The 26804-nt window shown below is 46.9% G+C and overlaps 2 protein-coding genes across 8 annotated transcripts in view; one reads left to right on the top strand and one right to left on the bottom strand.

Moving 5' to 3' along the window:
- Positions 1-1732: 1732 nt before the first annotated feature.
- Positions 1733-23494, bottom strand: LOC8038462 (MAGUK p55 subfamily member 7). Of its 6 annotated transcripts, XM_029982816.4 has the most exons (15): positions 22310-22695; positions 21068-21144; positions 20901-21005; positions 15844-15921; positions 15705-15782; positions 15522-15647; positions 14782-14863; positions 14623-14708; positions 10716-10984; positions 9738-9859; positions 7884-7970; positions 7718-7798; positions 4010-4212; positions 3765-3905; positions 1733-3670 (listed from the first exon to the last, which is right to left on the bottom strand). In XM_029982816.4, the coding sequence occupies exons 2-15, from the start codon at positions 21080-21082 to the stop codon at positions 3485-3487; spliced, it is 1659 nt and encodes a 552-aa protein (XP_029838676.1). In that variant the 5' UTR covers positions 21083-21144; positions 22310-22695; the 3' UTR covers positions 1733-3484. The 6 variants fall into 6 exon arrangements, with proteins under 6 accessions (XP_029838676.1, XP_029838553.1, XP_029838504.1 ...); XM_029982693.4 differs by lacking the exon at positions 22310-22695 and adding an exon at positions 23404-23494 and having other exon boundaries at positions 15522-15782; XM_029982644.4 differs by having other exon boundaries at positions 15522-15782; positions 22310-22697.
- LOC8038472 (myb/SANT-like DNA-binding domain-containing protein 1) overlaps positions 23035-26804 on the top strand; it is a 17936-nt gene continuing 14166 nt past the window's right edge. Inside the window, exons 1-2 of one of the 2 annotated variants that reach the window (XM_029982941.4) lie at positions 23035-23420; positions 23921-24015. In XM_029982941.4, the coding sequence (XP_029838801.3) occupies positions 23170-23420; positions 23921-24015 (346 nt within the window). In that variant the 5' untranslated portion in view covers positions 23035-23169. Of the gene's footprint in view, positions 23421-23920; positions 24064-26804 lie in introns of both variants that reach the window. The other variant, XM_029982887.4, reaches the window with a different exon arrangement.

Genomic DNA, 26804 nt, shown 5'->3' with positions numbered 1-26804 from the left:
AAATTTGGACGACCCGCGCATTTAGAATGTTCCAGGCAAAAATATGAAGGGAAATCAGGCTGGAAAGCTCACAAGTTGTCACAGGCACTTATTTAGCCAGTCTGCCTGTGAACATCGATTCCGTCACTATTTTTGCCCTGGACTAGCACCGTAATCGCGAAGTACCGAACGCTTGTGCTTGATTGAGAGACACTGGATTCGGTGCAGGACATGGTTTTCTTCCTGCTCTAAACAGTGACAATAAATTTGAGGGATGTATTTTCGCCCACAAAATTGTATTTAATTACAATTGTATTTGAAATACCCACGTTTTAGTATTTAAATACACACGTCAAATACATTACCCAATTTGTAATTAAATACAAATGTAAAATACACAAAGTATTTGAAATACGTATTTCAAATACTTGTATTTGAAATACTGCCCATCCCTGGATGAGAATAACCAAACTCTAACAATGTCTCAAGCTCAACCCATGCTTTATTCTTTGCCAACCCTAGCGCATGACTGCGATGAACACTGACGGTATACTATAATTAGCGTCGGATCACGCGGTAGCTCATTCTAATAGCGAGTCGAGGAGGGATATAGCTGTTTCGTTCCTTTATTTTTTCGCCGTCCGCAATTGAGCGGAAGGGAAAACTAATGGGCGTTTTTGCAAGTTATCGACGTCAGGGATTAGCTCTTATCGGTATTTAAGGGAAGTAAAAAAAATCGTTAAACGACCCATTTTGTATGTACACATCATTGAGGCACCCAAACATGTTTTCGTTGTTGCTGAACTGTCTCAGAAAGTGGTCCCTAAAAATAAAAGCACTGAAAAAACTAAACGTGACTTATTAATCCAATGATAAATAGAATGAGTGTATACGGAAGGCATACCTGGAAAGAAATATCCTAGCGACCTCAGAGGGACAGCCGAACATTGGCAGCCACTCCAAGTTTCACAGGAGTGTCATTCTCAATATTCCCCAAGCCTTGACCACCTCCGTATTTTGTGTAACTTTACAGTTTTTGGGTGCAAAATAAAATAAATGGTGGATTACTGTTAACAAATGATAAAAATATCATTATCACAGTAGCACCCCCAAATGGAGGTGGGAGTCCCTCTGGAATAAAAAAAAAGTATTAACTGGAGGAGCATCGGAAAAAGAAAAGGAAGGGAGGGGTGTTAAACATACTGTGTTGTAAAGGTTCCTCTGCTCCGCATCTTCGGCACAAACCAGAAAGTGTAGTCCAGGAACTCCTTCCGGAAAGTGTGTTTTCGTAGTGCCACCGGTCTTCAAACCACCGGTGGCTTCGCTGTGTTTCCATACGAGTTAAGCCCTTTTCTTTTTTTTACGTTTCCCTCAGGCAAGTTTGCTCTTTGCGAATTTTATAGAAGAAAATGCACCACCTGTGGCCAACAGTGTACAAAATCGGAACGTGATAGGTTAAGAAAACGATTTTTGAGGTTGATTTCAAGAGCCTGGCCGCTATTTGGGACACAGGGTACCGACGTTTGTTGAAATAAAACTTGTTTTCAAGATTCGTTATGGGACAGCTAGTACTGCCAATCGCACGAGCACTAATGCCAAATGCAGCTGCAGAAATATATTCCGATACTGGTGATATCTTTTTATGAATTTCCAGTGTGTTTTTGTCCGGATACTTTTTTATTTTTATTTTGTAATATAATAGAGTAAAATTAAACTCCGCAGTTCAAAGAATTGGAAATCTAACAAAAATAAACTCCGATAAACCCCGAATTCGCAGCAAAAAATAAACTAAAAAAAACAACCTCCAAATTTCACAAAAAATAAACTTCAAAAACACAAAATCCTACCTATAATACACATGCACAAAGAACATACATGCGTGTTGTACTGGATCAACATAAAGGGCAACTCCGCTCAATCCCAAAAATTTCACGATAATGAGCGATTGCACATTAAAAAGCACCAATAAAGGGCACTATACATCAATTGCTTCGTGAAAAATGGGATATATATTGTCAAATCTTACTTTAAACATGAAGAGAAATCGAAACTTCGGCTCTGTCTGGCAACATTGGCCTCGGGCTGCCGAAAACATGACTATCACAGGGTACGAGATGTCCTGTGATCCCCTATGCAACGATGGGCGGGATTGGGGCGGGATTGGGGCGGGCATATGCTAGGCGCAAGTGTCGTCTGCACCGCACTCTTCACCACGTTTTGGTGTCTACGACATTTGAGGACGTCTGCACAACTGCGGCATCAGTCTGCGCACGTAGTGTGAACGAAACTCCGAGAGACAATAATCACAAACGGTGAGACGACGACGGCGGTTGCGACGCGAGACACGGCGGTAACGGCGGGACGGCTCCGAAGAAGCGCACTGCGCAGGCGCATTACGCCAATCACATGGACCCCACTGAGCGCAGAGAGGAAATGTTGCTGACGTCACCTGTTACGCTTGCCCGAAGAAGGAAAAACAAACAAAAAGAGGCAATGGTGATGACATTTAGCTCAATGTGGGTACACCAACACCGTAGCCTTGACTACACAGTTGGTTGCACCTCGATTCACACGCTAGAGTCAGCCGATTTCGGCAACTTGGCACATTGCAAAGTTTGCCAGACCATTTAAGAAACATTTAGATAGAACTAGGTCGTAATATTTGACGTGTGGTCTTCCTAAGTGATACTGAAGAGGACTGCATCATTTTTTTTCAACAAAAATGAAGCGGAGTTGCCCTTTAACACCAAGGGAGAAATATCACAGAAGAGAGCACAAAGAAATGTCCCCAATTGTGCATGAGCTCCCCCACAAGTTTCAACTCACCCACTCTCACATTTTTCGACTTCCACTTCATTAAATTAATTCTTTGACTTGATCAACTGCCACAACCACTGTACTAAACGTTTGATGCGGACAAAATACATCAGAGCTGAACATCACCCAGCCATAATGCTCGCATGAAGCTTCTACTTCAAAGGCCCATTCACACAGTACAGTATGAGTATGCTCACACAATAGTGTATGATTATGTCTGTTCGACTACATTGCAAGGACTTAGGTCGAGTTATGGCTGCGAGTCGCTGTGCCATTTGTGATTCGTACAAAGCATAGCAATCAATTCAAGAAGTAGCCTTGCATACAACACGCGAAGCACAGATATGCCGTTGACTCTTGGTCTTAACTCCTCGTAACATTGTCGAATGCCACTGTGTGAACGGACCTTTACACGCACCTTTGCGTAATCATTGGGCCACTTCAGTCCATGAGAAACTACCTTTCACTCCTAGAAGTGCATAGCTTTGTTGGTCCCAAGTAGTAGTTGTCCGCTTTATTTCCTCAAATGCGTGACGAGAAGGGAATAAAATCTTCTTAGCTACGCGCTTCCCTCGTGACCCATCTGCACCCAGCCTGAGCAAGGATCACTAGACACTTCTCGGAGAAACACCTCCAGGCAATGGCACAGAGCAGACCGGCGTTCAGCCCCAGCTTTCCAGGGCAGGACTCACTGCGAGGCAACCACCCAACTGGCAGGCACCCATTGCGGTTCCGCCTCTATTTCCTTCAGGACGGTCATCAGTTCATGGAAGGCGTGGGACAGTTCTTCATTCACTATGGTTCGATCAAACATGTGGCCGTACAGAAAGTCCATCTTGTGGCCCAGGTACAGTATGTCGTGGAACTCATCGTCCTGAAAGACACGTCATGGTGACAACGATGCCAGCACACTCGGGTGAGGAAAACACCGCACTGCCGACTCCCAAACTGCACCCCGAGAGACCCACCGTAAATCCTCGGGAGCAGTTCTCGTCGAAGGTCGAGCGTGCACAAGCTCTGTTACGGGTCTCCTTCAAAACCTCCAGACTAGGTGGCTTAATGAAGATCACAAATGGCTTGAGTTCAGCCGTCCTCAGCATCTTCAGTGCCTTAACGAAGGAAAAGTGGGGTTAGAGTCATCGCCCCCCCAACCCCGCCGCATGGGGCTCGCCGCCCTAGGCAAGCCAAGCTTTCCGAGGCAGCGTGCAGTCACCTGGGGATGAGGGCTGAGCACGCACACAAAGCCACTGTTGACAACTGCCCGCACCGTGTCCAGGCTCGTGCCGTACAGGTTTCCTCGGTACTTGCCGTGCTCCACAAAACGTCCCTGGCGAATTTCTTGCTCCATTAGTGCACGGCTCACGAAGTAGTAGTCCCTGCCGTCCACTTCCCACGGCTTGGCAGGACGGCTCGTGTCTGGCAATCAGATCGAAGACCCTGCTCGTCAGCCACAAGCCCACTCACGACACGGGACTCGTTGACCACCGAGGTTATTACTCAAACACTTTCAGCCATGAATTGAATCTAAAATGCCGGAGTTGCACTTTATAAAGCAGGATCTTCAAATGTAGCAACCGTAGTAGTTGGGCAAGTCGTTACATGCTTCACAAAATAAATACGGAAAAAAAAGGGACTCGTCCTGCTGTAAATGTTTTTGTTCCTTCCTTTTTTTCATTTTAATATCTACAGGGTGTTCTATTTTAAGCATTACAGATTTGTTTAAAAACAAGCAGCGAAAGCTACACTTATGCGGTTTGTACAGGTGAGTTATACAGCCAGGCGGACATAGGAGGCTAATCGTAACCGATCAGTCAGCTAATTAAGTAAAATTTGTTAATGAATGTTTTAATTAGTAAAAATAGACATATTGGTTCCAATTCGCTACACTTATGCGATTTGTGTGGGCGAGTTATACGGTAGTATAAGGGACTAATCGTAATGATCAGTCAGCTAATTAGGTAAAATTTGTTAATGAACCTTCTAATTAGTGAAAATAGACCTATGGTTTCAATTAAAAACTTGCTGAGCGTCATCAAAAACCACTGAATCAACTCTTTTTAAAAAAGATATAAGGCAAAAACAGCATTTTACAACATCCTAAAAACACTTTCAGCTTTTCCACTCTGACAAAGAAGGAAGAGCAGCGGAGCTGTAGCTTCTGCTCTCGGCGGTGGCTTTACAGGCGAGCGATCTGCTCTTCTTTCGCAAGGAAATCTGAAGCACTCGACGCACGCGCCTGTTGTGAACCCATTCGCGCCGCTGCGTACGTCGCCACTCCTTCCGCACCCGGTCTTCTTTTCCCGAAGAAAGGGCACGCGACCGACCCATCGTGAGTCCAAACCGAAACTGATAAGAGCGTAGGAAACGACACGCAAAACAGACGAGGACGAAGAAGGAACACGTGACGTGCGCTGCGCTCGTCCCGTGTGTTTCTTCTTCGCCCTCATCCGTTTTACGCGCCGTTTCCAACAGTAAATTCCAATAGTCCTGCTCCCCAGCGGCTGAGACGGGCAACACATGTGCGCCCTAACTCCCTCCATCCTACGAGGGAGGCGAGGAGGTGGCTTCGCACAGCGACCATCGGGAAGCAGGACCACGGGCACAAAGATGCGCTTTGATAAGAAAAAACTTTCAGCCTTTCCACTCTGGTGAAGAAGGAAGAGCAGCGGAGCTGTAGCTTCTGTTCTCGGCGGTGGCTTTCCAAGCGAGCGATCGGCTCTTCTTTCGAAAGGGAATCTGAAGCGTTTGACACAGTGGAACTTTAGGCAATAGTGGCCTTGCGGCGGTTGCAAAACCATTCGCGCTGCTGCGCACATCGCCACTCGTTCCGTTCCCGCTCTTCTTCCTCCGAAGAAATGTTTCCGCCATCTATGAGCGACGGCAGCAGCCAGTTGCCTGGTTGCCGAGGCTGGAAGGGTTGCCGCGATTTATGAGCTAAAGCAGCAAGCAGAGAACCGGCAAACAACACTCTGGACAGTCACCGCCATCTATATGTGCCGAGAGAACTAGTGTCACGTGAAACATTTTCACTTTTGCTCGGAATACTTTATAGCCGCGTGCCGCAAGTTGAGTTTCCTTCAGCAGCTGGAACAGCTTCAAGAGCGGCAAGCGCAAACTCAAGCCGGCTGTGACCATTACGACGCCCGTCTAAAGAAGGGCGCTAATAATATCGAGAAATATAGTACACGATCTAGCACTATAGTCGACATTTTGCACAGTCACATTTGTTATTCTTAATTATTCACACGCCCGTGTCGTCGTGTTTGTTTACTTCGACTACAGTGGTGCTTTCTAAGCATTTGTGTTTTCAAACATCGCCCGGATTTCTTATTTGGCGCATTTCATGCCTGTGCTCAAGTTGAAGGTATTACTGGCGCGTACCGCATAAAGGATGCAAATTTTCACGCGTTTTCATCGCCGGAGAGAAGTGATTAGGGTTAGCAATCCTGAACGCTCGCAACGTCCGTCCGCAACCCGCGACGCCGTTAAAAGGCTGCGCCAGGCAAAAGTCACTCATTTCTTTCAAAATGTGTGACACACTTGAGACAGAAGTGTACTAGTCTGGTGAAATAAAGACTTTCTTCAAACTAAGCTTTATTTTTCATCTAACATAAAATAAATTCTTTTACAAAGTTGTCTGATGGCATGTATTTTGGCCTGAAAAATTGATGTTTTGGTTATAGCCCAGTACCACTTATAGTGCGGATTTTTGCGACTCCTGCGACATACGTTATATGCGGTCTACACTGTACAAGGGTCGTTCAAGGTTGACCGGAACTTTCGTCCATAAGAAAGTGCTGAGGAACTGTAGCATGATGAAACTTGAAAATGTCAATGTACTGTAAAATCCCGAGAGATAGCCCACCTAACATCAACAGCAAATCAGGTGAAAATGTGGAGTGGGCTAACTTTCGGTGTAAAATCAAGAAAAGTTTTAAAATATTAATATTTTGAGGTCGTTTCCCTTCCAAGCTTGTTAAGGTGGCGAGGGGCAACGAAGGAAAGATGACTACTTCCCAGTCAGCAATGTTCCCGCTTATATCCCGTCATAGCTAACTAGCCACATTTATGCCGAGGCCTAGCACTACTATCACTAGGTGTGAGCTGTCTTTCGGTGTTTAAACAAATAGAGCAAATCAAGCCAAAAATAGGGGTGGGCTATCTTTCGGGGGTGGGTCGTCTCTGGGGATTTTACGGTAGTTCTTTTTTAATTTCTTGAATCCAGATTGACATAATTTATGCATGTGCAGCAGTTCCAAATATTACGGTGGCGAACGATGTGTGTGTAACTCTGGAGCAGTGGTGCATAATCAACATTTTTGGAAGCAAGAAGCAAAAGCAGCTGAAATTTTGAGAATGCTATTGCAAGGACAATATGGGAAAAAAACAATGTAACGGACAAGGGTGCATAAGTTTGGCCAAGGAGGACTGCCGGTGACAAATGAACTGCACAGACATGCTCCTCTAACTGCAGTTATGCACGCAGTTCAGATCTTTCTGCACCAAAGGAATCAAGCAAATGCTAAACAATGGCTGCGGTGTCTGGACATACATGCATGAATACTTCGAAATTTTGTGCTTGTCGCATTTTTTGTTTCCTTTATAGGAATAAAAGTCCCGGTGAACCTTGAACGACCCTTATACTAAGGAATGAGTATAAAATACTCTCAATGAAAGGTATCTCCAACAAAATTTCCTCAAATACAATACCTTCCGTAAAGTATTTGAGATAGGTAGAAATATGGCTATTTGTAAATTATGCTTAGACAGTGTGCCGAATGTGTTTTTCAATTGGCAAACAATGAGCCTATCGCTACTCGAGGCCAGAAATGCATGGAGGGACTTGCGGAAACCATTCGTCAGAACAAGCCTGCTGCTGCTGCTTAGTCATTCATTACTGATGCGTATCAAAAGGACCTACAAGGAATGGTCGTCCGGAACTTGTCAGGGTTGCTGGCAACCAGTCTTCGCTTCAGCTCATTCCTTCCGACTCCCGGGGGTCCTACAGCAGAACATGGGCGAAATCCCTGTCGAACTCCCTCGAGAGTGCTGTCCTCCCCGCCGCACAAGGCAACGAGGCCACTCACCGATCAGCACTATAGGCCGGTGCAGGCCGGGGCGCGGATAAAGCTTGGCCACTTCCTCATAGGTGGAAATCAGTTCACGGTCAAAATCTGGAATGCAAAAAGAGAATTTCTTGTGAGTACCCCTCTGCCTACCTGTGACACCCAAACAGTTTTCTAACTGGGTTCCTAGGAACTGAGGGGTTTCCCACAACCCAGGTGTTTCCCACAACCCAGGGATTCCTAGGAACCCAGGGATTCCTAGGAACCCAGGGGTTCCCCAGAACCCAGGAATTTCTAGCTACCTAGGGATTCCTAGGAATCCATGGGTTCCCTAGAATTCAGCAGTTCCCCAGGGTCCCCTCACGGTTTCCCCCAGAGTACCCTCAAGAACACCTTACAACTAAGTAAGGTGTTCTTCCACTTCAAGCATCATTTTAGCAGATCTGAGCCACTCAGTGATGCATAGTATGTGCCAAACACTCCCTAGTAAAATGAATTACTGTTTACGAGGTCCATGGGCTTCTGCACTGCTTTACTGCATCACTGGCGAGACTGGGGAAGTTCCTCAGCTATCAATTAAAAAAGATAAGCATTACTCAACACAAAAAAGTTTGAGAACCCCTAAATTACCGGCTCATTGCGCACTGACCTGTTACAGTCAACATTGCCAGCACTCCTCCTTTGACATTTTTCAAATTTTGCTTGATTCGTATACAAAGCTTGTGCTAACTCCTGTTGTGCCTGCCAGCAGTGAAATTAACAACTTCCGCCATGTTTTCGTTTTTTTTTTTCTTTTCTTGGTACTGCCGGCACATATAAACATTTAAGATCTCTCTCACCTTTATGACAACATACCCTAAATTGTCTTGTCCGGCTCAACAGGATGTCTCCCCTAACATGGTGTTTGAAGTATAGCCGAGGGGAACCATCTTCGAGACGTAGAACCAACAGTGCCGGCCAAGGAGCCAAATTGGCCATTTTGGTAAGCTGGCCTTTGGTTGCGGGCGGCAACTACAAACCGATCCTTGAATTTTGCGGCACACTGAATCACTATCATGCATATTAGCGGCATTTCTTATTTATATTACCGAAACTAATAAGCTTTACTACGCTAAAAAAAGAATGGCTCAATTGTGAAAACAAACTTTTGCAAGGACTACCTTGCAGCACAAACAAACATGTGCAATGGCATGTGACCAATAAGCACGCACCAGGACCGACGCACCCACTTTTTCTCGAGGGGATCCAAGTATATAGGTAGCTCGCTAACAGTGGGTTGCGACTGCTGTGGAGGACGTTTGCGAAATAGTAGTTAAATGAGTATGCTACGTCCTGTCCACAAAAATACATATTGTGTGACCAATATTCATATCTGCAATGCTGTAATTTCCAGATGATTGATGTAGGAGTTGGGCGATTATTCTCCATGTCAGGTCTGCTCTCGATGTTATTCCTGCATTAAACAAGGAGTGCGAATAGTATAATACCGCTCGCCTCAGAACTTTAGCCAGTCGACTCCTATATGTCTAAAATTTCTTTACATCTTCGGCGCTCCTGGTATTTAAAAATTTACGGTATAGCTCATTTTTTGAGCGCATTATCTCAAAGCATCCTCGAGTTACCCACGGTTGTTCGGTGCGCTTTCTTAGATTGACTGGTTTCAGTACAATTACCCGACAAACTTTGTCAAAGATCCGAGACCCCAAGTAATGACAACAACGGTAACTGTGGTCCATGTCAACAAGGCTTCCACAGCTCTTCCGCTCACCCTGGCCAAACTGGCAGGTCGTCCCGGGTCGCTTCCCCTCTGCAAGTGTAATGCAGCCCCTACCGTGCAACGAGTATGCGAGCGGCGGGCCTGGGTGCGCTACTTGCCCTGGTTGTCGGCGACATGGTACATGACCTTCTTTGCCCTCCGGGCCTTGAGCTGAAGTGGCGAGTAGTAGCAGCCAGGAAGCTCAGCCTCGTCTCCAGCCACTCGCAGGGAGGCAAAACGCCTGCGCCCAAAAAAGAATGGTATGCAAATACCTCGGACTGCATAACGCTTCCTTAACGACAGCCCCGATTTTCGCCACATCTGACTCTGAGGGGTTCTTCTGTAAAAAAAAACTGTGGTAGAAAATTAACCTCCCAAAGGCTCCTCAAACCCTGAAATTGTTCCACAACAAGCGATGCAAGGAACATATTGCCAGCATCCTCAAATGGCCGAGGGATAGAAGAAGGTGCAAGTGTGCATATGCCATGGATGGGATAGAGAGACAGGAGAGTCAAAATCGGGAGACAACACGAAGACGAGAACCCAGTCTTCACTCGAAAACAGACGTAAACACCACTAAAGTTTTCACACTTCTACAACTTTCGAAGACCACCAAAATAAGAAATTCAATTCACGCAAGTTTTACCAACGACTTGTGTTTTCCCATTTTCTTCTAAAGCCTATTTCACATGGAGCGACTGTGCAAAAAAAATCGGTGAGACAGTCAACGCAGCGAGTGCGATTGCAATGTTTGGTTTCACGTGCTCCAACAACCGCGCAATTTCTGTTGATACGGTCGGCTCTTCTACCCAGGGTTAGTTGCAGCAGACACGGATGCGTCACGTTTGACTTTGCTTAAAACACAACAAAAATGTCTTAATAAACACAAATGTTTTACAAATACAATATGTAACTAGAAATTTCTAATAATAAGCATTAAACCAAAAGCTTTTAGGTGCTGGTGGTGAAAAGAGACATTCCAGCTTGAGGGACAGCGATGGTCCGTATGTCAGGGTGAACCCTGCTGTTCCTGTCAGCGACTGACCTCTAGCTCATTTCAGATCCTACTTGGGACAAGTGCCACAGCCACCACGCACCTTTCCTGCAGGCTTGGGGCCGGGATGAGCCGGGCGGGGGCCGAGCGCTCCCCGTCCCAGCGTGCCTGCCACCATCCGGCGTCCGCCACGCTCACCACATGCAGCACCTGCCCTCGGCAGAAGGGCAGGCCGGCCTCCGGGCACGGGATCAGCGGATCCCGCTCGGGCGCGTAGTCAAACAGGGCGCGCAGTCGTAGCCGCCGCTCCGCGCAAGTCAGCGGCTCCTCGCCAGGCACCAGCTTCAGCGTGACGGGGCCCTCCTGGCTTTGCTGGGCACACCCGATGTGGGGAGGAGCTCTAGCACTTTGCCTCGCAACCTCCCCCCCCTCCCCCCACGCATTCGACCCCGACGTGGAGTTGGCGGGGAACGCGTCTTTGACGGAGGTGTTTAGCGCCCCATGCTGCCCACGCATCGAAAGCGGTCCCGAAGTGGCGACAAATTACGCCAAAAGAGTGTCACACTGTCAGATGCTGCGGAAGTTCCAACAAGAAAGATGAGCAAATCCGAGGGTCGCGGCAGGCAATTGCGTGAAGCTTCTATGACGTCACAAGGCAGAAATTGAGGGACCACAAATGAGGACATATGGTAAACTCACCAGTCGGAGGCGCGGTCCAGACGCCAGAACTATGGTGCCTGGAATGCGTCTCAGACTGGTGTTTTTACCGCGTCCAAAAAACGTTGACCTTCAATTTCAGCCTGATGACGTCGTAGAAGTGTCACGCTGCCACTTGTCGCGATCCTGACGGTGTCACAGCAGCTGTGGTGGATGTGGCAGACGCCTGTACTGTCGCAGGTCGCACTCCAGCTCGACAGTCCACGGAAGCTTCGGCAGCCAGAAGTTGGGACGCCGCGACGACAGCGACAGTCACGTTTGCTCGTGCTTTTTGACGGAACATTTACAACCATCCGCCAGGATTACGACATTTCATGACACAACACTCCGGCTTTTTCAACAACATTTGTTGCCACTTCGGGACCACATTCGATGCATGGGCAGAACGAGACGCCGAACACACCAACCCTAACGCCGGTTCAAGGAGAAAAAGGCCGAATTTAGGCACGACACTGCAGCCAGTGCACCGAGCAAAGGGCGCTCCTTCGGACGCAAATGCAGAAAAAGAAGCCAAGATTGGGTGTACCCTTTCCCGCAACACTGCACTAGCAGTCGTACCATCCCTAAATCAGACACCTTCCAAAGCCGGCACGTAAAGTCTGTCATATTTATTGGGCTGTCCAGTGCCGAACGAAGTGCAGGAGCAAGCTAGAATACATTGATAACAGTGCCGTCAAATTCGATTTGGATCTTGCTGCTTTCTCATTTGCTGGTTCTATGGTGAGACGGCACTACTCAATGGCGCCTTTGCCCCCCGAACTATGACACATTTCCTCCATTCAGCACTCGAGTCCCCACGACGCTGCATAGACAACATCTGATTAGCGGCGCAACCACTTGAGCAGACAACTTTTGATGAGGAACCAAAACCTTTATGAAAAACAAGAATTCATCAGAATAGAAAAAAAAGGGGGGCTTTCAAGGATCCTGTATTGCAAGACACTGACATAAGCTGTTCAAATGATGTGATAAATTTATCTTGGAATAATTACTCAACAGTAAAAAATTTTAAATGAGTACTTGATCGTCCACAAAAAAAAAAAAATTAACCAACAAAAATTTTAATGCAGTGTTTGAATCAACATTCATGTTTAAAACAGCGACCCAGACCGAAGAAATATTGGTTACGGTCTCCATATCAAATATGTAATCGGTTTCATTCTAGCTTTCTGGGGTTACGGTTTTCAAGATACAGTCATGTCTCATTCATATTGAAACCCCACTATATGAATACCATTTTCGGGGACAAACTGGGAAAATACATGCATTTTTGTCTCCTTCCTATGGACAACTCACATTATGAACAATCTTTTAGGGCAACGGAGGTGTCCACATAAACGAGACATCACTGTATCAGTTAATGCTTCTGCATTCTTTCATAAACTTTATTTTGGCTTGAGCCGAACAACAAAAATAGGCAACTGGGAAGTTGCTCTAGTAACACAAGTAATGCTCAGTGCAAACAATGTTTTAACTTCAGCCAAATAATTGTGGGAGTCGGTCCCCGTCACTTCTTGACTCAAGAACAGAAAGCCATTTTTGCTTGCGCACGCTAATTTTTATGTAAAAAAAAAAACAACTGAAGTTTGTTATACATTCTCATCCCCTACACAGCTTTCCGAGTCACATGCACAGTGACACGAGTCAAGGTGTATGTGGAGGTTTCAGTTGGGTTCTGTCTCAGCGCCCTCAGCGATTGTTGACTTTTCAAGGTCCGGTTCAGGTACAACAGAATACCGCACTTGGTCAGCATCACTGATAGTCACGGTGGGCGGGCGAAGTCAAGACAAAAGAGGAAACGCAAGTGCAGACTCTTCTCCATTCATTGAACAAACCTGGTTTACAAGGGGAACGGTAGCATCAGAGGGGATGGTTTTGTTCTTCTCTGATAAGTCAGGCACAAAACGTTAATGAATTTTGGCGATAGTACGAGTTTTTAAGAATTTATTTGTGCTTAAAGACCGACGACCAGTTCGCGCTTTCCACTTTTCTCCCACTTCCTCCTCTCCCCCTTTCTACCCTTCCACCGTTGCCTGTTTTCTCCTCCCCATAGAGAGGAGGATCTTCTGCCTTGCAGAATCTCGAGTCTGGTCGTCGGCCTTTAGAGGCCGCCGAGCAGCCAGAAGGGAGGAAACTCTCCCACAATTCCTTTTTTTTATTCGAGAAAGAAGGAGAACCTCCTCCTTCCTGAGGAGGGTAGCTCAGAGATTCGCTCCTGTGGGGAGAGGGGGTGAGAAGAATGCAAGGAAACGGAAAGAAGTACACTAGGAACCGGTTTTCTGCCCGGCAAAAGACGATTCTGTAGGTCGGCCTTTAAAGGGGAAGTGCAACGATACTCAATTGAAATGTTTTTCACTTTACACAAGCTCACTGGCACTAGTGGGACTCAAGGATACTTGCACGCAATGCCACTGGCCAAGAAACTTTTGTTGCGGTGCAATTTCAAGGATAAAAGCGAGAGTTTTCTTTCAATCTCTCCTTCGCAAAAATTGACATAATTAGGGATCGCAGTATCCCCCAGTGATGATATCTGAATGCGGCTCATAGATTGGACCCAAGCATTGAATGAGCACTCAATTTGGGCTTGTGATAATCGATAGCTCAAGAAGCATTTGGGTAGTGGCCCGTGTCCAATCGTTGCAATGACAATAGCCATACCCTAACAATGTCTGGAACTCAACGCGTGGCTTGTGCTTTGCCAACCCCAGCGCATGGCTATGATCAACATTGGCAGCGTACAGGGTGTTTCACGAAAGGTGGACAAATTCCATATTGTGAAAACTATGCATCGCACCAAAAAAAGCTTGTGTCGTTTTGGTCCTAGGCCAGGGGCCTATTCAGGAAAATTATTAAAGTTCGGGATAATTAAGTTGTTAATTATTTTTGCATAATTAATTTTTTTTAAAATTGAGTTTAAGGGCATAGTTTCCATTAGAACCTTACTAAGCATCATCGAAAAACACTAAATCAACAGATTGCAGAACGATAGAAGGCACGTGCGGTATTTTACGGCTTTCTGAAAAACCGCACGACTTCAACAAGCTTTAAAGTTTCGGTTTGCAATCGGAGCGCTTCTCGGCACCGACGGCACCGCACCCTGTGGAGAAATAGTGCAAACAGCCTCTGCTGCGTTGCATGAGAACAGAGCAGCAGAGGCAGGTTGCACTATTTCTCCACGGGGCGCGGTGCCGCCGGTGCCGAGAAGCGCTCCCACTGCAAACCGAAATTTAAAAACCCGTCAAAGTAAAGTGGTTTTTCAAAAAGCCATAAAATATTGCAGAGGACCCGCTCACCAGAAGGTTGACAACGTCCAGGGGTGCCCTGCCCTTGACGCTGACTCCATTCACCTCGTGCACTTGGTCGCCCACGTGAATGAGGCCTGCACAAGCACATTCTTGAGATGCTGGTGGGCCTGAGGCCCATTCCAGTCGGGCACAAGGCCCGTCACTTGCCGCTCCGGTCGGCCGCTCCTCCGTGCAGGATCCTGGCCACCGTGATTGCCTGGGCCCCCTCGCAGAACTTGACAGTGGCCCCCTACACACAGAAACCCCTGGTGCTCTTGGGGGACTCACTCGGAGGAACCCCGCCTGGTCGTCCACAGTAGCGTTGCCCGGTAACCCACCACATTCCAGAAGGGCAGTTTGTGCCAGGGCATCAAAAAGACCCCACCCAAAAATGTCGTCAGCCTCGTGGCCACTGCACCAGTTATCCGAAGTCGTCCTATCCTAGTTGTGCAAGCTCGGGAGTTGTCAGACACACGTGCCGCGTCGGCCTCCCGATTTTTGTTTTCTGCCCATTAGGTCAGCGGACGTTTCGGGCTAGAGTCCCGTGACGCGCCACACGCTGAAAGTGACAACCTGAACACAGCAACCGACACATTGCTCGATAGGACTGGAAAAGGGTCCAATTTGCACTATTCGGCACGCTTTCCGCCTTTGCGCATTCTATCTTGCAGGTCTAATCTATAGATCAAAAGTACCAGGTCCTTCCAGTCCTTTAATCCTTCTGATTAAAGCACAAGAGCGAAAACGGCGCACGAGGCTTCCCTCCATCCCTTGCACCAGTCGATCCCTACCTCTGACCCTGAGACACTGCCTTTCCCGCTTCGTCAGCTAGGCGCTCACCGTCTGTGCTAAGGCAACGTCAAGCAGTCACGTGCCGAAACGCCTCACGGGGCAGACGGCCCACCCACCAGTGGTTCGTTTCCCTTGACCAGCTGCACAATGCGGACCGTCTCCTCATCCTCGTCGCAGGGGGCCTCACCAAGCGAAGGCACAAAGTCCTTTCGGGCCACGGCATCATGTGCCTCCAGAAGGGCCTGCAGGAGGAGGGACGCTGCAGCGGCCGCCCACCCACTTGGCACCGTCCGCCTTACGTTGAGGTGTGCAGAGCCCAACAAAAGCTCCAGCTCCCGGGCCTCTGACATCGGGCACTTGGGAAGGGCATGCAGCACCTGGGTAGGTACAGACACACCTCAGGGACCTTGAGGGGGCAGGCAGAGCGAGCAACGCTACCTTTACTGCGCACGACGAGGCGTCGCAACTGGACGGAGCTATCCCCTGGTTGCTGAAGGCAACAATCTTCATGTGGATCTGCGTGCACAAGAAAATCGTCGCCGTATTTCACGTCAGTTGTCCCCACACTGTCAGCTGTCAGTCACCACCCTTCGGGAATGCTGCACCATCCCCGAACTCGAATTTAGGACAAAAGCTCACCACTTTTTTCACGAAACCGGACAAAAGCTCACCACTGACTTCACGAACCTGGACAAAAGCTCACCGGGGAAAGTTTCATGTGGTTTTCGACACAAGCTCAAACAGCTTCAATGCATCCGTGAGACCCCCCAAAAAAATGATAACAGAAATGTGACTTTGCTCATGGTTAGTTACGGATTAAAACATGTTTATTTATCTATGGTTTAAAAACAGATACAATCCCCAACTGCCTTTAGCAGCCTCGGAAGATCCCTGTGCTGCTTGAAGTGCTCGCAGATGTAAGAGGTTCTGGAGACACTCCGTTGACTTGCAAACACTCTTCACCGGCGGCTCACCTCTCTACTCTTTGATCAAAGCTGGGGCAATGAGTGCTTGGGCTTGTTGCAGGCATTCAATGAGCCTCCAGACGCTTGGGTGAGCATGCCCAAAAAGCTTCTGGAAACCATTGTTCCATCCTTCGCAGGCATTGTTAGTCCGGTCTTCGTCTTGAAGTGTAGCCTCGTGCACATTCCCCAGTTTTGGGTGAAACTCCGGTCGTCGTCGACGCACGATTACGGCTGGGGGAGCTCTTGTGGTGCTTGTCGCAGCAGAACTAATATGGAAGGGGCCGTTGACGTACGTCGAATCAAAGTAGTCGAGCAGGTCACCGATGTCGCCGAGTCCTTCGGGCACAAGCTATGGTGGGAGGAATGCCAGACCATCCAGCATCCCACACAGCTTTCTGAACTGGCCGTCAGTCTTGTACTGGTCCAAAAGACCCAACTCCAGAACCTGGTTAATACTAGGAACAATGCCCAATAAAGAATGGCTCACTCGTAACGAAAGCAATCCTATTGTCTTTGCATGCACTCCTCGAACGCCACGAGGGCACAATCATTAGCAATCAAGAACCATACGTTCCAGCCACCTTTATGCTCATTTAATTCAATATTTAGGCATCTTTCCTTAGAAGCTCAATACCATTCCACACAGCTGTCTCAAAGTGACAAGTTGAATTTATTTACAATATCAAAAAAGTATAACTGCTAAATATGGCTCACCTTTCTGCGATTGCTTTGGCATAGCTGGAAGAAGCAACCTCTGGTAGTAACGTGTTCCCCGAAGACCTCCTTTGCAGCTTTCATGGCGGCGATCTCATAGTCGCTTATGATAACAGTAAGGTCCAGATGGTACCCTCTTTCCTCACAGCTCTCCACAATCGCTTCAAAGAGTTCCTCGTAGGTCGCCAAGCTCTTTCCCGAAAGAAGTATGAGCATTCAGGCCAATGAACTGTCTCCTACTTTGCAGCGCAGGACGTAGAGCTGCTTGAATATCTGCGAGCACACTGAGAATGTGCCATCCATATACCAGGTCTAGCTACTGCTTAACGCTGCGAGTTGCTCGTGGGTGGAAGAAAACCAGCATGCGGCCTTGGCGCTCTTGCCCGTTGTCAAAGTAGAAACGGCTGTGGTTGTGCTCTTCCGGTTGTTGCCCAGGTGTCCTGAACATGCAGGTCCCTAGTTGTTGACGGCCCTGTTGGGCGCACCTTGCTTCGCTGTCGACGCAAGACTCGACAAACAGTTTCCAGGTCTCCAACATTCACACGCACTTGTTCCGATGTTGCAGTGAGAGCTTCGGCGAGAAGTCGGCTCAGGGGTTCGGAAGTTCCGGTGGCTTTAGTTTTCAGTTGACTCCTCAGCTTCGTTGTTTCGGTCGTGCTTGCATCATTCGCATGATTGTGCTTGGCTGGGGACCAGTGCAGAAGAGAGACAAAAAAAGTGTATTAGCTTTAAATTTAATTCAATAGTTGTAGAAAAGAAACAATCGAAAACGTGCTGCCATTCTACGCAATAAGATATAAAAAGACAAATCAACGTTTCTCGATATTGATACCGTAAAAAAACATTACGAGATCCAAAATACTTCTCCATGCATGCAGGTGCAAACTGCTGTAAAGAACGCACCCAATAAAAATAATTATCAAGTACTCACAGCAAGGTCTGTAGTAATAGTTCCTTTTGAACCCCAAAGTTCTTTGGTATCGACACTGCCACCGGGTCCAATAAATTTTTGAGATCTTCTGCACATACTGGCATACATCGGCAAATTCATTCATGAACTCGCTCATTCACCTTCATTCACATTGACGGCGTGAATCTGAATGGCCCTGAATGAATTCTTGAAATTGAAAAAAATCATGATGTGATGGTGAATGACTTTGTGAATTTGAATGAATTCGTGATGTGATGGTGAATGACTTCGTGAATTTGAATGAATTCGTGATGTGATGGTGAATGAAGTCGTGAAGTCGTGATGTGATGGTGAATGACTTCGTGAACTTGGATGAATTCGTGATGTGATGGTGAATGAAGTCGTGATGTGATGGTGAATGACTTCGTGAATTTGAATGAATTCCTGATGTGGTGTTGAATGAAGTCGTGATGTGATGGTGAATGACTTCGTGAAATTGAATGAACTCATGATGAGTTGTGATTGTGAATGACTTCGTGAAGTGAAGAATTCATTGTGATGTGAATGACTCAATGAATTCGTGACGTGATGGTGAATGGCTGGTGAACACGATAAATCTGTGATATGAGTGGCTCTTGAACTTGACAAGTTCGTGATGGGAAGTAATACCGTAAACTTAATTCTCGACGTGATAGTGAGTACGGTTATGAATTCAGAATAGGCGGAAAACATGTTACGCAGGCGCTTGCTTGCTTGCTGGTTGTTTTCATCCTTCACCGCAAACGACAGGGACCCATTTGACTTTAGCGGTTTGGGCATCAGCCTCGCTGCGTAGCCGTGCGCGCCTCAGCGCGGTGGCCTTTTGTCGAGTCAGGTCCTGGTTTTAAGTGGCTGACACAAAATGGCGCCACAGTCCTATTCCACGAGAACTGCGAACTCGTGAAGGGCTACCAGCCATGAAGTCAAATTTAGTCAGGATGAACCTGAATGACTTCATGAGTCATGCGGAATTCATGATGTGATGGTGAATTCCGGTGAATTCGTGTTGACCGTGATGGTGAATAACTTCGTGAAGTGATGGTGAATTCAGATGACTTCGTGAAGTGATGGTGAATTCGGACTAATTCATGATGTGATGGTGAATTCACGATGGTGAATTCTGATGAATTCAAGGTGATGGTGAATGACTTCGTGAATTGGTGATGTGATGGTGAATGATTCAGTGAACTTGGAGGCGGCGGTGATGTGATGGGGATGAATTCTTGGCGCGGTTGAACGACATGATGTGAAGGGGATGAATTCTCGGCGGAGCTTGAAAGCCGTGATGTGAAGGGGATGAAGTTTTGGCGCGGTTCAACGCCGCGATGTGAAGGGCTACGAATTTGGGAGGTCAGAGTACCTTGTGACGTGAATGCGAATGAATTAGGAGACGTGATTTTGTTCGTGATGTGATGGGGAATGAAGGGGCTCTAAAATGCCGACCTATGCATACTGGTAGCCATCAAGCAAAACTTTTTTTTCTTCCCCTAGTTGGACAGAGTTACCTCCATGGTAGAAAAAGGCATAAGCACAATACTTCCAGGCGTGGCAACTAAGTCGAAACAAAAAAGTCGTCAAACCCTAGTTGCGGTGACCTAGATTTTTGTTCCAAAACGTTGCCTCAATGCCTATTATGGCTTATCACAAAAGGCAGGGCATTGGGGCTTTTCAGTTTGAACTTGCTTGGGCCGTCAGACCCAACTTGCGATGACCTAGATTTTCCTAAAAAAAAATTGTTGCCTCAGAGCTTATCATGGCTTATCTCGTCAACAAATTCAGGAATGAGCAGTTTTCTGAAAACAGCGCATTATTCATCCCAACCGCGCCATACACCAGCTCGTGTTTTTCCCGGAGAGCTTTCGTCCGAGTAATTGAAAGAGAGAGGTGAGCTTTTGTCCCGGTCTGTGAAAAAACGGGTGAGCTTTTGTCTGGTTACCCCCGGACTCGCCACAGGGAGTCACACCCCCCTGCTGCACACCACGTGACTAAGACTTCCAATTTTCAGGTGTCTATAAAGATGTCAAATGCCAGATATGCCAGGTATAAGTGAAAAGGTAAGGAGAAGGTTTGGTGCTTCTGAATTGTTAGGGTTAGGACTTTAGAGATCTCTGGAAGCTGGATGTTCCATGCAAATTCAGTTTGTTCTTGGTGGGACATGACTCCAACAACACCGTTTGTTTCTCCTGGTTTAGTTTGGCCACAATTTCCTTGTCGTGCCATGACATACCGCAGGGGGTATGGTGTGAACCTTCTATGAACTTCCCCTTTTTGCGAGTTGCCAGTGCAAGACACACTAATGACATTTGACAATGAACACCAACTCTTTCCATGTGAAAAAAGCATCGAAAATCTGCAGATTTTGTATATTTTTCTAATATAAGAAGTTGGCCCTCATTTTTTTTTCTGAAACCTGCTTATTTAAGGCATCAACGGTGTATGAAGTGCAGGAGAATAAATTTAAGAGATTTAGCCCAGAGATAAGGCGAGATGCATGGTTTTTTAATTCATCTGCTGAGGAAGGCTCACTGTTGCACATTGCCACATTGAGCCTGCTGGCTTTGAGTTGCTGCAAACATACAGATGCATTGCCATTTTATTCCAAGTACCATTGCTCTATTGCACTATTTAGGCTGCTTGTCTCCTTTATTTGTGTTCTTTATTTATTGCCAAACATGTTGATAAGACCTGCACCAGGTCACAGCCATCAGAGCACCATATCAGTCTCCGAACAGTGCAGATAAAAAGTATGATTATTGTGTAGTAATAAAAAAATATGAAATACTGCAATTATCTTTCTAGACAGTTGCACAAACTGTTGCAAGACGAAAAAAAACCAATAACATGCATAATGTGAGTACCACACTCACATGAACTAAGGCTTGGAGGGCTTTGTCTTGGAGCAAGGTCGCAAGGAAGGCAAGGTCCCCACCGTGGTGCTTGTGGCAGACCTGCTCCAGAGATGCCAGCAGCCTCTGCATGCCACCAGGAACAGTCCCATTAATCCCACCAATAGAAGTGTGCCCTCGGAGGTTACCTGCATCGTCTCCATGGGGGTCGCTGCCTACAGCCATGATGTCCGAGGCACCATCCTTGCCGGAATACTCATGGGCCCTAGAATGGGTGGCAACCAGCTTGTCAACGCCCTCATTCGTGGCCATGAGCACCCGGTTCCAAGCCTCAGAGATTGTGAACGAGCGTTGTAGATTAAGAAACGCGATAACTTTCCACACTGCATCATAGACACAGTTCAAGTGAATGTATACTGGCTACAAGGGAGCCAGTCAGCGACTGCAATGCGACCGATGATAATAATCCCTGGAGAAGGGGTAACAAGAGGGACAAAGGACAGACACAAATCTCCAAACACAGCTAGGTGACTGGTGCGCGACCGAGAAATACTGCCTGGGGGGCTATGTTGCGCTTTTTGCACTCCCAGGAGACTAGGGAGAGGGAAGTGACGTCAACGACACAGCAAACGCAGATTGGGTGTTGATTTCGTTTTCTTCTGTCAACATCCAATCTGCATTTGCTGTGACGTTGACGTCACTTCCCTCTTCCAAGTCTCCTGGGAGTGCAAAAAGCGCAACATAGCACCCCTGGTCCTGGTATTGAATCAGGGACCTGAATTTGTTTTAGTCGAGCATCAGTCGCCTAGCTGTGTTTGGCGATTTGTGTCTGTCCTTTGTCCTCCTTGTTTCTCCTTCTCCAGGGATTATTAGCGTCATTCTTGTCCAGCTCGCTTGCACTTTTGCATTAATTGCATAGTCATCATGCAATATGTCAATGTTTATTTCTACCACGTAACATCTAGCACGCTGCCATGATTTTTTTTTTTTTTTTTATCGTGATGAAATAAAGAAGTGTTTTTGTTGACATCTTGAACACCGCCAGCTAAGAAAGAACTAGGCGGGCGCAAGTCAGTCAAACTTTCATTCGCCTGCTACAGAGCGCGACCATGCGATGCAACATTTTGGAGTTCCTTTTATTTTTTTAATTATTCTTCTTAGGTAAAAGTTTGGTCTCATAACTACAGGTGTAGTGGAATATAATTGTGTGGGACTCCAACTTAGGCAATAAAATTTTGTATTCGCCACTAACCTGCGTTAGTAGACGCGAAACTTGAGAAGTGCCGCGTCTGCGTAGCGTTTCGTTTCGTACACATACCAATGCCCAGCCCCAAGCCCACCCTCTCACTGCAAAGTACTGTTGCCCTGTGCGCGCGGAAAGGTAGGGCATGTCCCTCATGCGCTCCCCATGACTGACGCAGAGCACTCACCAACGAGCATCGTGAAGCATATCAGTGGCAATCTCGTCGTAACCACGTAAATAAAATGCCCGGAAGCGGAGGTCGCCGCCATTAACGATGGGGGGCCGCACAGTGGCCGAAGCTCTCTAGAAGACACGGCCGACACGGCCTCTTGAATTACGTCATCGTTGGTGGCACCCTGACACGCCCCAAATGCCCCAACCGGCAAACATACGGGGCAAAGTGCAAAGTGCCAGCCCCGGGCGCGACCACGGAGCTAACGGTGCGAGTGCGACAGGCGCGTGTGTCTATGCGTACGGCCGTACACGTAGATGAAAAGCCAAAAGTCAGTTGGCAATCTTCCTACGCCTGGCGCCTTTTCGTGGCGCGTCCGCTCGGGTGCTCTCTGCCTCCGTGCAACTTTGGATGGATACACTCTGCCTAGGCATGCCTAGGCAGAGCCGTTTATGTGCCTACGGTGGCAAGTGATTATCATTCTATTGGTGGTTTCTATGATAAACAAATTTGTTTTGCGCGAAAGTCTGCGCAAAATGGAGTGTTGTTCAAAAATTTCGGAAACGGTCTCTTCAGCTTATCTGCTGTACCCCAGTCTCTCCTGAGCCGAAATAAATCAAATGAAAATGGAGGCTTTGCCGCTGGTGCGGCAACGGCTCCAGGTACGGAGGGTACGGGGCGTACGGGGGCAACGGGGGCTTTGCCCAGCACGGTCGGCACGGACGTTGACACCTGTAGAACTAGTGGGTAGGTGGCGCAAACAACCGCCCAATTAAAAGGATCCACTCTGGTATACATTCATTTATCTATTCACACGTTCGTTTTGCATTTTGTTTCGGAAGCTCCTTGTTCGGAAAGCACGAAGCAGGAGCAAGATGGCAGCAATGGCATTGCCTTCTCGAGATATTTGCTTCAAGCACCGGTCGCGGACTCGCACCACCAACTGGGGAGACGTGGAGACGTTGCAGCTGATCGAACTGTGGCAGTCCTTCCGCTATGAGCTGCAGCAAACCAAGAAGCGGCGTCCCATCTTCGAGCAGATGAGCCGGATGATGCACGGTTTCGGCTTCAGGAGGGACGCCAACGAAATACAAGGAAGAATTACCAACCTCGCCTACCTGTACCGGTGAGCCTCGACCGTATGTCCGACCCTGTGACCGGCCGGAGCCGCGGCTGACTGGCCCGTCCGCCGCGGCTCCTCGCTCGGGCTCCCTCTAGGGATCTGTCACCTGTCATGTTGACACTGCTCTGATACGACCAAAACAAAAACATCAAACGCGAGTCGCGGCAAGAACGCACCAGCACGGTCGTTGACGCCTGTGCAATAATGCGTTGCGCCTTTTTTTTTTTTTTTTTCCGCTCTGCACTGCTTGCCCATGCCTGCTTAAAACTCACGATGTTTGCACGCTGCCGACTGGGCATCAAGGAGTCTGATCGAGGTGTGTCGGTGCTCCGATGAAGGGTCAGCTTGATGGGATGCGGGGTGCTGGCACGATTCCCTTTCTTGTTCACGCTTAAACGAAGATCCGCCACTACGCATCCCCTCTACTGCGGCATTGCAAAACGCAAAACGCGTTTTTCGTTCTTTATCTTTTCTTTTCTTTTTTCCTTCTTGTTTTGATGCAGGCGGGAAGGAAAGCTCCGGCTCGAAGATCCCTCGCGGTCTCCGTGGAAATTCTGGGAAAATGTACACAAGGTTCTTCGCGGCGAGCCTCCCCGGCGTACGTTGTCAGCGTCGATGTTTCAAGCACACCGATCCGGAGTGTCTGGTATTGCGCTTTCTCTCGCTTGTTGGCATTCGGTGTTCAGTTCTGAAAACGGGCGCTCCTGTTTGCCACCCGTCGGATGTTAACGCAGCGCGGTGATTACTGCCGTGATTCAGCGTACAGGGAGTAGAAGGTTGTCAAACCTTTTTTACTCTTTGCCTGTGACTCGAGTGAAATGTTTTGTATAAACACCAGTGAATGAATGCAGATGGCATTTATCCGTTGGGGTCTGTTGAAAATGACAACTTGGATAGCGTGAAATGGCTGAAGCATGCTCTCATGTCTTAGCTTGGGGATGGTTCTGGACGTTTAATCAAACACCGTTTGATCGAAGCCGGTTCATTGAACTCCACCTATTTGAGCAGTAGGAATTATTTTATCTAGGATATACGTTTAACACTGGAAGGATAGCAGTGTTATAGTAATCACTATAACCTTTCCACTTACTTTTAATATGGAGTGAGGAACTAATAATAAGAAACTTTATTTTCTCCAGCTCTCTGCCATTACTTCTTTTTATATTAATTGATGGCTTGTGCTGTAATGCGGCCAGTAATAAACGGAAACACCGACTTGACATTTTTTTTAAATTTGTGATCATTGGGTGCTGTGACGAATGTATTATGTCCCTTCAAGGGTGTATTCTCGGCATTGAAAGGGCACATTCTGCTTCAAACACAATGAAGTCGTCCTTGAAGCAGTGACCATGTCGCAGGAAACAGAAAAAGAGACATATCTCCCCACTTTTTTCATTCTTCATAATCAGCAGAACCGTGACCCTGCTCAGAATACTTTGAAGAATACATTGAAAGTCATTTGATCATATTCTGTTTTATCGTATTTATATTGCAAGCGATCATCCTTCCAGAGACCTCGTATCGCTGCAAAGATGATTGCAGTTATGAGATTGTCTTTGCAGAAGGTGCGCTCAAAAGGAAGTAAATTTTAATATTTCTTGCCTTTTTGCTTTGTAAGACCCACCTCAAGCAGGTGCTTATTTTCTAAACGTGAAAATTAACGAAGGACAGACTAATAACATTGTGTCATTTTATTTAGGCCAAACAATAAAAAAGTGGAAGAAAGGCGGTCACTCACTGCAGCAAGGTACTCGTGTATATGTGGTAAGGCACAAGTACGCCCCTGGTAAGATATCACAATATTCAATAACGGCAACACCTATCGGTTTTAATTTTAAACACGAACCCTCAACTGCATGCACAAAACCATATGCTTGAAAACTACTTGCTAGCTGTCAAGAAAAAACGAAAATGCACACACGCAAAGTTTTACTTGGCGAAGTTACTGTGTAGAAGAAACAGAATGTCGTCAACATTGACGGATTCAGACTGGTTCGCTTCTCTTAAATTAGTTCCTGCTAATAAGAAGTCACTCTCCGTTGGTGCACTTGATGCTGGGGATGTTGTAGCGAACAAGGAGGCGGTAGGAAACTCTTGCTTAGGCAAGTTCCAACACTCCGGAGTATCGAATTCAGTCTCCTCTAACTACTTGTAGGAGGCTTTTAGTTTCTTGTGGCTTGCACGTTTTAAGTTATTTTTGTCCAAAGAATGTTTTCTACTCTTTTCTTGCAAAAACAAGAACACGCTTTCCCGGGACAACTAATGCTCCTGCATTCTTTACTTTTTCTAGGGACAGCATTTTTGGGAAGATAGAGCATTCTAAAGCAATCTTTAGTGAGAATCAGATCTTTCTTGACGTAAGGAAAAATTTTTTCCCCTATTGGCACCTTTTTTCTAAGAGAGTAGTTTGCTCCCGCAATACATCCAATGGCGCACTTTATACTATCACTCACTGATTCACCCTACGCTCCCCAGTTGCACACTTTTCGGGGCCGCTTATGCAAAAATGTAGATCTGGACCCACGGAGATCCACATCCGATCCGCAATCCGCCAAATCTGATTAATTTTTATCTGCATTCGCCAGTTGACTGCGGATCATCCGCAGATATGCAGGGCTCTAATTATATCACTTTACCGGAAGTACCTTTCTTGCGTGAACAATTGGGGATGAGGAGGGAACAAAGTGTGTGGTGGAGAACAGCCGAGTATCTTACCTGAAAACAGTAATTCACATTACCAACTCAAATTTTCTTATGTTCTATGATCTAGTAACCAAAATTTTTGGGAAAAAGTGAACAGGGTAGTTATTTTATTTCTGGTAATTGGACAGCAGCGTTAAAAGAACTCGGAAGCAAGACAAATACATCTAAAAAGCACTGTAATGCCCTGATATTCGATGAAGCTAAATTTGATAAAATGATATCATGCAATTAGATGAAGTAGTGTTTTATGAATTGGCGTTCGATGAAATGTCCACATGTTCTATGAAACGGTGTTTGATGGAATGTCCGGTACCTGCTAAAGTGGTACAATCCTTTGTGGCTCAGGGTCCTGTCTTCTGCGCTTCTGGGAACTCCCCTGAAGACGTCCCAGAGCAGAAAAGCTATTGGTCAACCTAATTTGCATGCATTTAGGACACACGAAGGGGGGGGGGGCAAACACGTTTGAAGGAATTTTCTTCACATGCATTTACTTTGTTTTGGTTTTTGCTGTGTTCATGCACAGATTCAGGGGCAGGCAGTACAAATTCCCTCAATACGCTCTGGACATAGACGGTATTCCAGGTTACTGGGTGGGGTTTTCAGCAATAGACCATTTGCTATATTCCTAAGCGCCCCGACCCGCACTCGGAGGAATCATTGGAACGGTGTTCCTTCAGCCCCCTA

Source organism: Ixodes scapularis, unplaced genomic scaffold (genome assembly GCF_016920785.2).
Source record: "Ixodes scapularis isolate PalLabHiFi unplaced genomic scaffold, ASM1692078v2 PGA_scaffold9__187_contigs__length_104089568, whole genome shotgun sequence".
NCBI lineage: Eukaryota > Metazoa > Arthropoda > Arachnida > Ixodida > Ixodidae > Ixodes > Ixodes scapularis.
The sequence above is the reverse complement of the archived record's forward strand: the minus strand, read 5'-3'. Positions and strand labels throughout refer to the sequence as shown.